The sequence below is a fragment of the Papio anubis genome, chromosome 1 (assembly GCF_008728515.1).
Source record: "Papio anubis isolate 15944 chromosome 1, Panubis1.0, whole genome shotgun sequence".
NCBI lineage: Eukaryota > Metazoa > Chordata > Mammalia > Primates > Cercopithecidae > Papio > Papio anubis.
This window is the reverse complement of record NC_044976.1, coordinates 216,362,235-216,378,986: the sequence shown is the minus strand read 5'-3', so window position 1 is coordinate 216,378,986 and position 16,752 is coordinate 216,362,235. Positions and strand designations below refer to the sequence as shown.

The window sequence follows — 16,752 nt, the reverse complement described above, 5'->3', positions numbered from 1 at the left end:
TAGAGACGGGGTTTCACCATGTTAGCCAGGATGGTCTCGATCTCCTGACCTTGTGATCCACCCACCTTGGCCTCCCAAAGTGCTGGGATTACAGGCTTGAGCCACCACGCCCAGCCGCAATATTTTTTTAAATAGCCAAAATTTTTTATAGCAACTGGAGTAAAATAAAAGATATCTTCCTATTAAAAAAAAAAAAGGTATTTTAAAATCTTTTTTATTAGCTGGACCTGAGCACAGTGGATACTTCTTACATAAGATACTGTTTTGTTGATCAGGTGTTCATATGTTCTCAAGCAGGCCTTGAGAAAGGTAGTGATAATTGATTTTGTTTCCATGTACATACCTGAATAAGCTCTATTCTTAAGTAAATGCCAGAATAAGGGCTAAATGTAAGAAATCTTGAGCCTTATCAGCCAATATGAAATTATCCAGCAATGTACGATCTAACATAGTGTTTTTTTTGGGGCATATTGTTTGTGTTTCTGTGGTAACACCAAGATAGAAATAAAGTAATAGGAAATAACAGTAATTAAAAGTCTTTCCCACAAAATGACATCCTAAAATAGAAGTTAATTCTATTCAGAGTCAAAGAAAATGAAACAATTTTTTTCCTTTAAATGCTTGTATTTATAAAATTAATTTTTTTAAGTGCTTTCAGTTTTTGAAAATTATGAGACTGTGGTTTATGAAGAAAGGAAGAGCTAACGTTAAAATGTGTTTTTTTACTCTTAGTTTTTAGAAAAGGACTGTTTGACCCTTTTTAAAACATTTTGACTTTGGCTTTGTGAGGACATTCTTGATTTTTTTTTTTTTTTTTTTTTTGAGACGCAGTCTCACTCTGTTGCCAGGCTGGAGTGCAGTGGCGTGATCCTGGCTCACTGCAACCTCCGCCTCCCGGATTGAACCAATTCTCCTGCCTCAGCCTCCGGAGTAGCTAAGATTACAGGCAGGCTCCACCACGCCCGGCTAATTTTTGTATTTTTTTTTTTTTAGTAGAGGTGGGGTTTCACCATATTGTCCAGGATGGTCTTCGATCTCTTGAGCTTATGATCCACCTGCCTTGGCCTCCCAAAGTGCTGGGATTGCAGGAGTGAGCCACCATGCCCAGCACATTCTTGATTTTTAAAGCAAGCCTAGAATGTCAGTGTAGCTCTTTTCATGTATGGAGCAGCTCAGAAATAGATACAAACTATCAACATTTTATCTAATTTATAATGAACATAATAAAAATTGTCAGTGTATAAAAAAACTGATTAAGACCGCAAGTGGTGTGGAACTGGGATGGAGGTTGCAGTAAACTGAGATCACGAAATCACAGAGGTTGCACTAAACCGAGATCGCACCACTGCACTCCAGCCTGGGCGACAGAGCGAGACTCCATCTCAAAAAAAACAAAAGCAAAAAAACTGCAAGTGGTAAAAACTATACTTAAGAAATGGAAGAGCCAAAATCATTGAACAAAACGTAAATATGCAAAATCAGGCCTGAAAAAATTTGATTTGGCAGAAATAATGGTCATACACGCACTTTAAAAAATTTTCATAGAAGAGCCGGGCACAGTGGCTCATGTCTGGAATCCCAGCACTTTGAGAGGCTGAGGCAGGCAGATCACTTGAGGTCGGGAGTTTGAGACCAGCCTGACCAACATGGAGAAACCTCGTCTCTACTAAAAAATATAACATTAGCTGGGTGAGGTGGCGCATGCCTCTAATGCATGAGGCTGAGGCAGGAGAATCACTTGAACCTGGGAGGCGGAGGTTGCGGTGAGCCGAGATCGTGCCATTACACTGCAGCCTGGGCAACAAGAGTGAAACTCTGTATCAAAAAAAAAAAAAAACTTCACAGATAGAAGCTATACCTTAACATTTGGTATATGTGGCCGGGCGCAGTGGCTCACGCCTGTAATCCTAGCACTTTGGAGGCCGAGACCATCCTGGCTACCACGGTGAAACCCCGTCTCTACTAAAATACAAAACAATTTAGCTGGGCATGGTGGCAGGAGCTTGTAGTCCCAGCTACTCGGGAGGCTGAGGCAGGAGAATGGCGTGAACCGGGGAGGTGGAGCTTGCAGTGAGCCGAGATGGCGCCTCTCACTCCAGCCTGGGCCACAGAGCAAGACTCCGTCTCAAAAAAAACAAAACAAAAACAAAAATTTGGTATGTATACAAACCTGATTGATTAATGAAATTTTTATGTAAAGTTTAAATGAAAAGAATTGATTAGCAAAAACAATAACTAAAAATGAATTTACAGATTATCAGGAATGGTATGACTGCTCTTCATAGAAGATAGATCAAAGAAGTAGGCTTGATGGGCTTTTGTTTCAGAGTGTATTTTGTGGTTATAGGTATAAGGCTAGTTACAATGCTTATATTCATAATGAAAACTCCCTTCAAGTCAATATGGTAACGTTAAAATATCCTTCATTTCAGAGGTCAGTAATCAGTAGGTGCACAAGGATAATTTTGTAGCAAAAGTCTCTGGATTGTGATCAGAACCATTTCTCAATTTTGAAAATTAGGAAGCAGTTGGACTTTATAGCACAAAAAATTAAGCTTTAGGGTTTAATGCAAAATAAATTTTCTTGATTACAAAAGTAATTTATGATTACAGCTGTTCAGGCTTCACTGAAATACACCAAGATAGGAAATGAAGTTCCAAACATACAGCATAAATACCGTTCTGCACCTTCCCCAAACTTGACCGGTTTCTTATATATCTTTCCACATTGGAACCCATAGGGCCTACCCATTTCTTTTGAGTAAATTTGTAGTATCCCATTGTGTGAACTGTTTATTGTGGCAAAATCTAATCACTTCTTTGAAAAAGACATCAGAAGCGGAAGTGATTTGGGGGTGGGGGCCCTGTTCTAGGACAGTATGATACAGTTTTTCCTCTGTTATAACAATGAGAGAATCTGCTTTTGCACAGTGGTTATATTAATATATGAATCTGAGTTTTTTTCTTTTTTTATTGAAGATTTCAGACATTTTCAGATAATTGGAAGAATTCAAGAGTTCTCATATTCCCATCACCCAAATTCAAGTGAAGTTTCAACATTTACTCTATGTGTGTCAGTTTAGTTCATTCCCCTTTCCTCCCTTCCCTCTTTTCTTCTGTGTTAGTTTAAAGCAAATAGGGATATTTTATTCCATCATCATAATGCCAGTAACACTTCTTTGGTATAGTCTGCTATCTAGTCTGTAATCAAATTGATGTGATTATCCAAAGCATCTTTTTACGTTTGGATTGTTTGGATTGGAATTCAAACACGGTCCGCACATTAATTTCATTTGACAGTTAAGTCTCAAGTCTCCTTGAATGTACAGCAATCCTCTTTCTGCCCTCTCTGTTTTTATTTTTAGTGCCATTGACTTGCTGAAGTTCTCTGATAGAATGTTCCGCATTTTGGAATTAACTGTGGTTTCATGTGGTAGCATATTTTCGATTTTCTGCAAATGTAAATTAGCTCTGGTTACAGATTAAGGTTTAACATTTTGGCAAGGTACTTTGGAAGTGCTGAGTACTTCATATTGTATCACATGGGTAGACACATAGTGTCTAGTAGTTTCAATGTAGTGATCAGTGTATTCACGTGGTGACAGCATGATCCATCCTTTTTAAAGTCTCTCATCAACTTTAAACTAGTGGTTCTCAACGAGGGGTGAATTTTGTCCTCCAGGAGATGTTTGGCAATGTTAGAAGACATTTTTGATTGTTGCTGCTGGTGTTACTTGCTACTAGTAGTTAGAAACGAATGATGTGGCTTAGCATCCTACAGTGTACAGGGTAGCCCTCTGCAGGGTAGTCCCCTCTTATCTGTGAGGGATATGTTCCAAGACCCCCAGTGGATGCCGGAAACCACAGCTAGTATTGAACGCTGCACACATGATTTTTACCTTATTAAGTCAAGAACTTTGACCTTTTCATTTAAAGGAAGCACTTTACAGCCTCTCTTTGGCACATCTGAATTGGCAGTATGACTACTCTTGTGCTTTGAGGCCATTGTTAAGTCAAATAAGGGTTACTTGAACACAAGCACTACAATACTGTGACAGTTGATCTGATAACCAAGATGGCTACTAAGGGTGGCGTGTACAGTGTGGATACACCAGACAAAGGGATGATTTATGTCCCTTTGATGGTAGCACATTTCTTCATACCACTCAGAGAAGCATGCAATTTAAAACTTAGGAATTTGTTGTTGTTTTCTTTTTTTAGAGGCTGGAGTGGTGCAATCTCGGCTCACTGCAGCCTCCGCCTCCTGGGTTCAAGTGATTCTTCTGCCTCAGCCTCCCAAGTAGCTTGGACTATGGGTGCATGCCACCATGCCCGGCTAATTTTTTTTTTTTAAGTAGAGACGAGGTTTCATCATATTGGTCAGGCTGGTCTTGAACTCCTGACTTTGTGATCCACCCACCTCAGCCTCCCAAAGTGCTGGGATTACAGGCATGAGTCACCTCGCCCAGCTGAATTTTTTTTTTTGTGTGTGTGTGTGTGTATATATATATGGAATTATCTGTTTAATATTTTTGTATTTTGGTTTACCACAGGTAACTGAAATTGGACAGCAAAACTGCAAATAATGGGAGGGAATACTGTAATGCTAAAATTGTAAAAGCTGCTTTGAACTAATTGTTTCATTCATTAAGATTCTTTTTCTTTTTTTCTTTTGAGACGGAGTCTTGCTCTGTCATCCAGGCTGGAGTGCAGTGGCGCAGTCTTGGCTCACTGCATGCTTCGCCTCCTGGGTTCATGCCATTCTTCTCCTGCCTCAGCCTCCCCAGCAGCTGGGACTACAGGCACCCACCACCACGCGCGGCACATTTTTTTTTTTTTTTTTTTTTTTTTTTTTTTTTAGTAGAGACGGGGTTTCACTGTGTTAGCCAGGTTGGTCTTGATTTCCTGACCTCGTGATCTGCCCGCCTCGGCCTCCTAAAGTGCTGGGATTACAGGCGTGAGCCACCACACCCGGCCTAAGATTCTTGGATATGTCATTTATTTCATTAAAGGCTGCAAAATGATGATTTTTACGTTCTGTCAATGTAAGGCATAATTTTCTCATTAATTAGGGGTTTTTGGTCACTCTGAAACACAATGTGTACAGAACAGGCAGGATAAATAGTATTTCTTAAGTACTAATTTTCAGAGTAAGCAGGTGATACCCAGTTACTTCCAGTTGTTCAATATAAGGTCTTTTGTAGGTGGGGAGGGTAGGCTTCCCTCTTGCCCCACCCCTCTTTCTTTTTTTAATCCCTGTGAATTTTTCAGGTTTGGCATGTTTACTATATTTCATTAATTTTATTGTTTTTGATGCCCACAATGTCCTTTCGTTGTTAATGAGAGCCCCTTCATGTTGTCTGATACATTTCCTTTCACCTGTGATAGCTTCCTAGATTACTGGCATAAGATGTACCAGGCTCATTAAGTATTTTCTTCCCCCTGACCTGGAATCGGCCATTGCTCCAAGGAAGGTATTTAGATAGTAGTACTAAATTTCAATAAAGAAATAATCAGTTTTATTTATGATGGTTAACCCTAAAAAAAATTCTACCATAGATAATATTTGAGATGTACTGAGAGAATTTTTTAATATTATATAATTGAATGTATTTTTTAAATTATGGCATTTAAATAGATAAGGATGGCGATTTTCTAGTTTAACATACTTTTTTGTTATCACTCATCTTTTAATTTCAATTAACTTCATTTGCAGCTTGAATAATGGATGACACATTTGCTTTTCTAGTTTTTTAACTTCATTTGTCTAATTTGTGGTTTTAGATCTTGAAGTTCTAACTGGTATCCCAGCTGAAGTACCACACATTAGAGAAAGTGTGATGAGAGAAGGGCGCCATCTGTGTTTCCAGTTAGTAAGTCCAACAGGAACAGCCGTTTCAACTCTTAGCTACATAAACAGGACAAATCAGCTTGCTGTAGGTTTTTCCGATGGCTATCTAGCGCTTTGGAACATGAAAAGCATGAAAAGAGAGTAAGTATAACTTTTTTCCCTTATTTGGTTGTAGGTAGTTTCTTTTTGCGTATAGCTTGTACTTAGTGCTAATATTTAAAAGTTAGCGTAGTGAGAAAAGGGTGGGTAGATTAATGACTGAATGAATGATTATGACTAATTTTTCATGGCATTAAATCAATGTAATACCATAAAGGGGTGACTTAGCACATGAATTTAGCTTGATTTTTTTTCAGTGTTTATTTAAAACGCATTACAGTCATTGTGTTTAACATGCTAGTAAAGCATGACTTTGTAACTTGACAGTGTTTTGGTCAACAACAGACCTTATATAAGAAAGGGGTCTCATAAAATTTTACTGTATTTTGATTGTACCTTTTTAATGTTTAGATACATAAATGCTTACCATTGTGTTATAGTTGCCTGCAGTATTCCATACAGTAACATGCTGTACAGGTTGGTAGACTAAGAGCAACAGGCTATACCACATATCCTCGGTGGATAGTAGGCTATACCATCTAGGTTTGTGTTACTACACTGTATGATGTTCGCACAATGACTGAATCCCTGATGAGCGTTTCTCAGAACAGATCCCCTTTACAGAACAGAAACATGACTGTGTGTGTATAGTATGAGTTCTTTCAGAAGTACCTTCCCAATCATCATCTATGTAAAGTAAAGTAACAGCTTAATAAAGAATTCTCAGTTGAGAGGGGAAAAAAAGGATTTTTAAAAATCAAAGTTACAAAATACTTGTGTTTTAAATTTTTTATGCTGTCAAAAAGTCCCAAAAATATAATTATATTGATACTTTGTAGCTAAGTTAATTTGTGTTAAGAGTTAAGTAGATGCCTATTTGGCCCTTAAGTTGTCGATTGATTTGTTTCTCCGTTTTTCCCAAGGCATATTGATATATTTTATTGAGTAATTTATCTTATGGGAAGTGTATCTTAACTCTCTTTGCTGTTATCCTTTTATCAGCTCTTTTTTTTTTTCCCTTTTTTTTCTGTTTTTTTTCTTGAGGCGAGGTCTCACTCTGTGGCCCAGGTTGGAGTGCAGTGGCACGATCTTGGCTCACTGCAACCTCCACTTCCCAGGTTCAAGCGATTCTCTTGCCTCAGCCACCCGAGTAGCTGGGACTACAGGTGTGCACCACTGCGCCCAGCTAGTTTTTGTATTTTTTTTTTTTTAAGAGATGGGTTTTCACCATGTTGGTCAGGCTGGTCTCGAACTCCTGACCTTGTGATCCACCTGCCTTGGTCTCCCAAAGTGCTAGGATTACAGGTGTGAGCCACCGCACCCAGCCCCTGGTTTGTCAGCTCGTCTTTGAATTTGCTTCTCAAGAAATAACTGCAGTACCTCTCTTCTACAGTAGTGCCTTCTCTAACACTATCATCTCTTGGTCAATTTTTGCTTTTTTGGCAGTTTATGGGAACTCTTCAGTTTCTAACTCATCTTCTGTTGTAGTAGTGGGGAAACTGACGCTAAACCCAAACAGCTGAAAAGTCTTGTGGCAGTATCTTGTCTCTTTGTAGGGTACCTTTTATGGCTAAGCGGTATGTAGGAGTATACATTGAATATGACTTTTAGGACCAGTTTACACAGACATGAATGCGTATGCTTGAGTAATTCTAACTCTCGTAGTTCTACCTCTCAGGCATTGAATACGACTCTTAGGACCAGTTTACACACACATAAATGCATCTGCTTGAGTAATTCTAACTCTTCCCGGTTCTGTCTTGGGGGGATGGGTGCCATGACCATAGTCTTTGATGTCTTGTGCCCTGTGTATTTTTGCAGATAAGATGACTTGGCCATGACCTACAGATCACTTATTCTGGGGGAATGTATGAACAGTGGTTGCCTAACCCAAATTCTTATATGATGTACCTTTTTCCTTTCTATAAAATAACTTAAAAATATGAAATATGCTAATTTGTCTGTTTCAGATATTACATACAGTTGGAAAGTGGACGAGTTCCTGTGTATGCTGTCACTTTTCAAGAACCTGAGAATGATCCTCGGAATTGCTGTTATTTGTGGGCTGTTCAGTCTACACAAGACAGGTAGGTCTCACACAAACAGTTTTTTTGTTTGTTTTTTGTTTTTTGAGACGGAGTCTTGTTCTGTTGCCCAGGCTGGAGTGTAGTGGCGCAGTCTTGGCTCACTGCAACCTCTGCCTCATGGATTCATGCCATTCTTCTGCCTCAGCCTCATGAGTAGCTGGGACTACAGGTGCCCGCCACCACGACTGGCTAATTTTTATATTTTTAGTAGAAACGGGGTTTCACCGTGTTGGTCAGGCTGATCTTGAGCTCCCGACCTTGTGATCTGCCTGCCTCAGCTTCCCAGAGTGCTGGGATTACAGGCGTGAGCCCCATGCCTGGCCTGATACATATGGTCTTTAAAAATTAGTCAAAAATAAAACAGGTAGTCTGTGTAGTTATGTAGTCTCTTTTAGTGAAAGCAACATAATTCTTTCAGTGAATTAGTGAGTAGTAGTTAAAATTATTTTAAAACTTAAATGGTTGTTTCTACATGCTTGAATAATTCTGAGATAACAGTTAGAAGAAATTGTGCCAATGTATTTGAATATTTTTCACAGATTAAGAGAGCCTTGGAACCTTCCAAGTACCCTGCTGTCTTGTTCTCAATCTCAGTACCCTGCTTTCTTACTCTTCAAATGTACTTGGAGATGGAGAACAAGAGAGCTGGGTACTCAAGCAAAGGACTGAGGAGTGAAATAGTATGGTGTGAAGAACATTAGGAAGGTGTAGTGTGCCAGAAGCCAAATAAAAGAAATAAGAACTAGTAATAGGAATTATTAAGAGGGATCAACTAGTAGTAAGATTCAAATTCAGATGATGTGGCTCTGGAATCTGTGCTCTTAACACTTACTGCATGCTTCGTGCTTGAGTTCTTCACTACAGGGCTGATTTAGTATCTTCACTTTGTGTCCTGATTGTATAGGCCTTGTCTTCATGGTCCAGGGCAACATCCACATTAAAAAAAATTTTTTTCCCCACCCTTCCCCTAGCAGCCCTTTCTCCTTCCCACCCCCCCCCCGCCCACTGTCCTTTGAACCTCTACATTTTAAGTAAAAATAGCAAGATGGAGGAAGAGACCAGGATGAAGCCACAAAGGATATTTTGTTCATTAAGGAAGGTTCTCTGAGGTTACTATGGGGTAATTCTGCTTGCATCGTGGCCACAACTCTACCACAGGGTACTGCACCTAGCTGCAAAGGAAGCTGGGAAATGTACAACTTTAGGCAACCATGTGTTTAAGTAGAGTATACCCATTGAGGAAGGAATATTTGAGAAATAATATTGAGTAGTCAGTCTTTGCCACATACGATATCTCCTACAGTATGCAGTCAGCATCAGTTTAGTTGATTAGAATCAATAAATGTTAGTTATTGTTTCAAAGGACTACATTTTATGAAAATGACCAAATAAAACTAAATTCTTCCCAGTGATCTTAGTTTTGTCACATGCAGTCAACATTGCAAGCAAACTAAACTTACTTGGATAGTAGGAGATGTTTAATGTATTAATGTATTTAGTGCGTCTTGGTTAATTTCTGTTTCAGTGAAGGGGATGTTTTGAGTTTGCATCTGCTGCAGCTGGCCTTTGGTAATAGAAAGTGTTTGGCATCAGGACAAATCTTATATGAGGTAAATGGTCATTGGACTATGGGTTTATATTATTTTGTTGTTTTCTATTTTAAATATGCTGTCTTTGTTTTAAGATATTGAAAAGTGATTCTTTTTGTTTGTTTTTTTTGGGGGATGAAAAATCTCACTCTGTTGCCCAGGCTGGAGTGCAGTGATGCGATCTTGGCTCACTGCAACCTCCACCGCCCGGATTCACGCAATTCTTTGCTTCAGCCTCCAGAGTAGCTGGGATTACAGGCGCCTGCCACCACGCCTGGCTAATTTTTTTGTATTTTTAGTGGAGACGGGGTTTTACCATCTTGGCCAGGCTGGTCTTGAACTCCTGACCTCGTGATCCACCCGCCTCAACCTCCCAAAGTGCTGGGATTACAGGCGTAAGCCACCGTGCCTGGCCGTGAAAAGCAATTCTTATATGCAAATTAATATTGTATGCATAATATAGTAGAAGTAGTGTTAAATTAGAGATCTGTTTTATCTATTTACCAAGGTAGCATTCTTAACTTCTCATATATAATTTTCCTCTACAATGAGTGTATTGGACTAGATTCAAGCTTGTGGCTTAATTGGTACACAGGAAAAATAATTCCACTTTGTTGCTCTAACATATCAAGCATTAAGCCAAGGGGTGATTTTTATAAGAGGGTATATGCATCTAGACTTTTAGATGGTACCTATTTTTCGGCTGAATTCCTGAGGAAGTAGGAGGGGTGCTGCTAATAGCTATATTTTGTACACCCTCACATACCTGTCTCTAGAACCGACTTTTCTTAACCTAATGTTTGAGGGGTATAGAAATGGATTTCAGGGAATCCATAAAGTCCCTGAATTATGTGTTGCATTTTTATGGGGAAGTCTGATAGCCTTTTGTCAAGATTCTTAAAGGTATCAATAAGCTAAAAGTCTAAGAACTCTTCTAGAGCAAGAATTTCTGTGAGAACACAGGTATAGTATTGCTGGTCTGGGATGTATGCATGTATAATTTTGATGGTTATTCCACTTTACGTATCAAACAGTAGTGCATGAGGGCTTCTGTGTTTAATAACAACTTTGGAAGACTTGTTGGTAATTATTTTTGAGAGAGTAAATCTCACTTTTTATTTGTTTTAAAGTATGTAAAATTTTAGAACCTTTTCCCATGATTGGTTCTCTTCAGTCTAAATTGTTTTCTTTGTATTGTGTGAACAATCTTTAAATTTGGAGAATATTTAATTTTAGAGTGACCTTTTGCCTAGAATCAGATTAATATTTGCATGTATTTTATGTTACAGGGGTTAGAATACTGTGAAGAAAGATACACCCTGGACCTGACAGGTGGCATGTTCCCTTTGAGGGGACAGACGAGTAATACCAAATTGTTGGGATGCCAGAGTATAGAGAAATTTCGATCTCATGGTGACAGGGAGGAAGGCATGAATGAAGGTTAGTTAAAGTACTTGAAAATATGTCATGTGAAGGCTGGATTTAAAATTTATGACAGGTATTGTTTCCCAGATTTCATACTCCTGGCAGTTAAGAAAATTAGAATGGTAATTATGGAATTTATTCAGTTCTATATGAGATACTAGATATATCTTGCTCTCCAGATTGCTATGTATAACTAAAAAATAAAATAGATTAGAGTAATGAAGGACCCTTTTATTTTAATCTAGTTCTCAGAACGAACAGGTGATCCCTAGTCTGAACTAGTGTGACTAGTCTTTGAATGAAGTTTACCTGTGTATTTTTTGAGCCATGTATGGTATACATGCCTTGGTTGTCTTGAATGTTTTCTGTTTCCTTAGTATCATCGGTTTTTCCTGGCAATTTTTTTTTTTGCTTAACATTTCAGAGCCCTGCTTCTCCATCTGTAAGTGGGGTCATACAGTTAGACCTTTTGCAGTGGGTCGTTGTGAGGATTAAATCACACAGTGAATTTACCCAACCCAGAAATGCCCTTTTGGCTGGGCCTGTATCTGTATTTCTGATCCAGTTTTCAGATCCAGTTAAACAAGTGAAAAACAGAACTTGTCATGAGCTCACTTCTTTTTAAAACATTTATTTATTTATTTATTTATTTAGAGACAAGGTGTCACTCTGATGCCCATGCTGATCCAGGCCAGAGTGTGGTGTCACGATCTTGGCTCGTTGCAGCCTTGACCTTCTGGGCTCAAGCAGTTCTCTCACCTTGGTCTCCCAAGTAACTGGGACTACAGGCACACACCACAACGCTTGGCTAATTTTTGTATTTTTTATAGTGGCAGGGTGTTTTTTTTGTTTTGTTTTGTTTTGTTTTGTTTGAGATGGAGTCTCGCTCTGTCACCGAGGCTGGAGTGCAGTGGTGTGATCTCAGCTCACTGCAAGCTCCGCCTCCTGGGTTCATGCCATTCTCCTGCCTCAACCTTCTGAGTAGCTGGGGCTACAAGCACCGGCCACCACGCCCGGCTAATTTTTTGTATATTTAGTAGAGACGGGGTTTCACCATGTTAGCCAGGATGGTCTGCATCTCCTGACTTCATGATCCACCTGCCTCGGCCTCCCAAAGTGCTGGGATTACAGGCGTGAGCCACCACACCCGGCCTGATTTTTTTTTTTTTTTTTTTTTAGAGACAGGGTCTCACTGTCGCCCAGGCTGGAGTGCAGTGGCCGGATCTCAGCTCACTGCAAGCTCCGCCTCCCAGGTTTACGCCATTCTCCTGCCTCAGCCTCCCTATAGCTGGGACTACAGGCGCCCGCCACCTCGCCCGGCTATTTTTTTTGTATTTTTTAGTAGAGACGGGGTTTCACTGTGTTAGCCAGGATGGTCTCGATCTCCTGACCTCGTGATCCGCCCGTCTCGGCCTCCCAAAGTGCTGGGATTACAGGCGTGAGCCACCACACCCGGCCTGATTTTTTTTGTTTTTTTTTTAGAGACAGGGTCTCACTGTCGCCCAGGCTGGAGAGCAGTCGCACAATTTCAGCTCACTGCAACCTCTGCTTCCCAGGTTCAAGTGATCCTCCCACCTCAGCCTCCTGAGTAACTGGGACTACAGGTGCATGCCACAATGCCCAGCTAATTTTTGTATTTTTTTTTGTAGAGATGAGGTTTTGCTGTGTTGCTTGGACTGGTCTCGAATTTCTGGGCTCAATTGATCTGCCCACCTTAGCCTTCCAAGGTGCTGGGATTACAAGCGTGAACCACTGCACCTGGCCATGCTCTCTCTTATTCCTCATTCTTTCTGTTTCCTTATAGTAGTGTTTCAGATTTTTACTTTCTTCTTCTCCTGTTGATGTCCCTTACTCTATTTCTGTCTTTCCATTCCACAGGCACCATCCAAGCACTTTTCTTTTTCCCCCTTTACCATATAACTAGATAAGTCCCTCTCAACTAAGGTTCATCATAATAAAGCCTTAATGCCCAAAGGCATCCATTTTAGGTAGTGAATTAACTTCTCTACTACTAGCTCTGTATCATTCTTGGGAAAGAGACTGTTCATTCAAATCATTTTCTACTTTGTGCCTCTAATACCTCAACGTTGCTCAAGTATTAACTGAAAACAAGCAAGGATATAACTTCCAGTAAGTGAGTACTTTTTAATAAGGCCTTAAAATTGAGAAACAGTCAAAATGCAAGTGAATGAATCTGGTCTTACATACAAATGATATAAATGCGTTTTAATGAATCAAGGGGAATATGAGTTAAACCTCTTAAGATCTTGCTATAAGAAGATCTTGCTATAATTCTGTTGAGGTAATTTTACTTTGAGATTCTTTATTCTGTTTTTAAAAATTATCTTTTTTTTTTCAGCTCTATCTCCTGACACTAGTGTTTCAGTCTTTACCTGGCAGGTGAATATATATGGACAGGGAAAGCCTTCTATATATTTGGGGCTTTTCGATATAAATCGTTGGTATCATGCACAAATGCCAGATTCGTTAAGGTATGATTCTTTCTCTTTTTTATTTCTCTCTCCTTTCTCTTTGTGTTTGTATATGTAGCTGATTAATGACTTAGTAATGTTTTAAATTTTCTTTTAGGTCGGGAGAATACCTACATAATTGCTCTTATTTTGCACTGTGGTCTTTGGAGTCTGTTGTAAGTAGAACTTCTCCACATGGCATCTTGGATATATTAGTACATGAGAGAAGTTTAAATAGAGGAGTCCCTCCTTCATATCCACCTCCTGAGCAGTTTTTTAACCCAAGTACTTATAATTTTGGTATGTATTTCCTTAACATTACCTCTTAAGAAAAGTAATGCACAAAAGTATGTAAATGTCTGTGTTGTGTAGTTTATTCATTTGGTGTTATCCGTTTATATCTCACAGTTAGTTAACATATGGATAACTTAGGAAATTAATATATGCACACGAGAAATTTAGTATTTTTGTTTTATAAAGGAATTAGGACTTATTTTGAACCTGCTAGGAAAGATATTAACTATTTCACAGCTGCATTTTATAGTAGTTTTTATTTTTTTGCTGTGTTTCTCTGCTGTGCTCGGAGTTTTTTGAGTTTTGTTTTTTGCTTTTTTCTTGTTGTTTTGCTGTGTAATAGGTTTGTTATCTATTCTTAGGGTGAAAATACCTGGAAAAGTTTATTTAAAGATTTATTATATGTAATAATTTGACACCTTGCAGTCTGTTATTTGGATGAATTTTGTTCTATTAATGCCATTTTAAATATATGTAAGTGGATAATTTTTTAAATCTTTTTTATAGATGCCACTTGTTTGTTAAACTCAGGAGTTGTTCATTTAACTTGTACTGGCTTTCAGAAGGAGGTAGGTAACAATTAGTGATTTCTTAATTGAACCGAATCAGATCTTGGAATATAGTTGATTTATGGATTTAAGTTTGATTTAGTGTTAGTGATATTGACAGTTGTTTTGGCTTAAATGATGGCTTCTGCTAGGTTTATGAGATTAGCAACTAGTAGTATCAGTTACCAATGACAACCTGCCAGATGTATTGAATATTTTTAGCAACTAATTTATGTAGACGCTAGTTACTTGAACCTCAAGCTTTCTGTCTCCTCCGAAAACTTATGAGGAAATGAAGTAATGCAAAGAAGGTACCTAGCACAGTGGTATAGTGCCTGGCACAGGGGAAAAAAAAGAATTTTGAAAAACACTTTTCTCTTTTTGAGACGGAGTTTCGCTCTTGTTGCACAAGCTGGAGTGCAGTGGCGCCATCTCGGCTCATTGCAACCTCTGCCACCCAGGTTCAAGCGATTCTCCTGTGTCCGCCACCTGAGTAGCTGGGATTACAGGTGCCCGCCAGCACGCTTGGCTAATATTTTGTATTTTTAGTGGAGATGGGGTTTCACCATGTTGGCCAGGCTGGTCTGAAACTCCTGACCTCAGGTGATCCGCCTGCCTCGGCCTCCCGAAGTGTTGGGATTATAAGCGTGAGCCACTGTGCCTGGCCTGAAAAATACTTTTCTAGGGAAGCATGATGTGGCAGACCTTTTCATTGATAATCGACCAGGTGTGGATGAATGCCATATTTATACTTCATATCAAATCTCTTTCACATTCGATAAAGAGGAATAGACTGCCAGAGTTTTTCTCTGTGTGTGCGTGTGTGAGTTTTGTCAAGATGTCACCAAACCTGTCAGCTTTAGAGAAGACAGCAGGGTTACACAGTTCATAAAAATATATAAGCTACCTTTTGCTTATATATATTTTGTATTATTCACAACTGGCAAGCATTGGTTAAGCTTAAGAACCTATAAACTGTTTCGTGCAAGGAAATACAGTCTTTCATAATTTCCATTTGCCATCTTTAAATTTTACTTAAATTTTAAGTGTAATTTATTAATCTTAAATTTGATGATTCAAATTGAGTATTGATTGATGCCTTACTAATTTATCTGTTACAGACTTTGACTTTTTTAAAGAAATCAGGGCCATCACTCAATGAAGTCATTCCTGATGGTTATAATCGATGTCTTGTAGCTGGCCTTCTTTCCCCAAGATTTGTTGATATTCAGCCTTCCACTTTAAGCCAAGTGAGATGATTTTTGACTCTTACTGTTTCTTTCGGTTGGATCACGTTATTAGCTTTCTATTATAATAAAAATGTATTAGATAATTTCTGCAAAAATAGGTGAAGTAGTGTAATGCTGACTGTGGGTGATCAGCAGTTGTGGTCTTAGGTTTGGCTTAAAATTCCTACTCCTAATACCCAATAGGCCATAATTTGGCAGCAGGTTGACTTAGCTGTATAGAAGGATATAGGACAGGAAACACCTCATGGCTGCATCAGGCCAAATGCAGTGGCATGGTTCACTTGCTTCAACCGCTTGTGCCTAATGGTTCACTGTAGCCTCAACCGCTTGTGCCTAATGGTTCACTGTAGCCTCAGCCGCTTGTGCCTAATGGTTCACTGTAGCCTCAACCCCTTGTGCCTAATGGTTCACTTGCTTCAACCGCTTGTGCCTAATGGTTCACTGTAGCCTCAACCGCTTGTGCCTAATGGTTCACTGTAGCCTCAGCCGCTTGTGCCTAATGGTTCACTGTAGCCTCAACCGCTTGTGCCTAATGGTTCACTGTAGCCTCAACCCCTTGTGCCTAAGCGATCTTCCCACCGCAGCCTCCCCAAGTAGCTAGGACTACAGACAGGCACCAGTATGCTTAGCCTTTTTTTTTTTTTTTTTTTTGGTAGAGACAGGGTCTGGCTATGTTGCCTAGCTGGTCTTGAACACCTGGCTTCAAATTATCCTCCCACCTTAGCATCCCAAAGTGCTGAAATTACAGGCATGAATCACCTTGCCCAGCCTGTAATAATGTATTTTTACTGTACCATTTCTATGTTTAAATACACATATACTTCACATTGTGTAACAGATGCTTACAGTATTCAGCACAGTAACATACTGTACAGGTTTGTAGCTTAGGAGCAATATATATAGCCTTGATACGTGGTAGACTACACCATCTAACTTAGTGTAAGTACACTCTTAACCATGATTGCACAACAATGAAACACACCTAACGAAACATTTAACAGAATGTATCCCCATCATTAAGCAACACATGGCTGTATGGAAAAATGCAATTCATTTTTTTATTTTTATTTTATATCTACATAATTTTCAAGGTATGCAACCATCAGCAAATAATAGACTTTTTTCGTTTGTTTGTTAC

At 39.2% G+C, this 16,752-nt stretch overlaps 1 protein-coding gene across 8 annotated transcripts in view; it reads left to right on the top strand.

Annotated features, from left to right (window-relative positions):
* AHCTF1 (AT-hook containing transcription factor 1) overlaps positions 1-16,752 on the top strand; it is a 98,107-nt gene that overhangs the window by 20,885 nt on the left and 60,470 nt on the right. For all 8 annotated transcript variants that reach the window (XR_004180445.1, XR_004180446.1, XM_031660226.1 and 5 more), the window contains 8 exons: positions 5,785-5,992; positions 7,921-8,037; positions 9,563-9,647; positions 10,916-11,066; positions 13,411-13,543; positions 13,641-13,822; positions 14,324-14,385; positions 15,486-15,614. Coding sequence is in view for 6 of the 8 variants with exons in the window: in XM_031660226.1 (XP_031516086.1) it covers positions 5,785-5,992; positions 7,921-8,037; positions 9,563-9,647; positions 10,916-11,066; positions 13,411-13,543; positions 13,641-13,822; positions 14,324-14,385; positions 15,486-15,614 (1,067 nt within the window). In the remaining 2 variants the exon portion in view is untranslated. The remainder of the gene's footprint in view (positions 1-5,784; positions 5,993-7,920; positions 8,038-9,562; positions 9,648-10,915; positions 11,067-13,410; positions 13,544-13,640; positions 13,823-14,323; positions 14,386-15,485; positions 15,615-16,752) is intronic.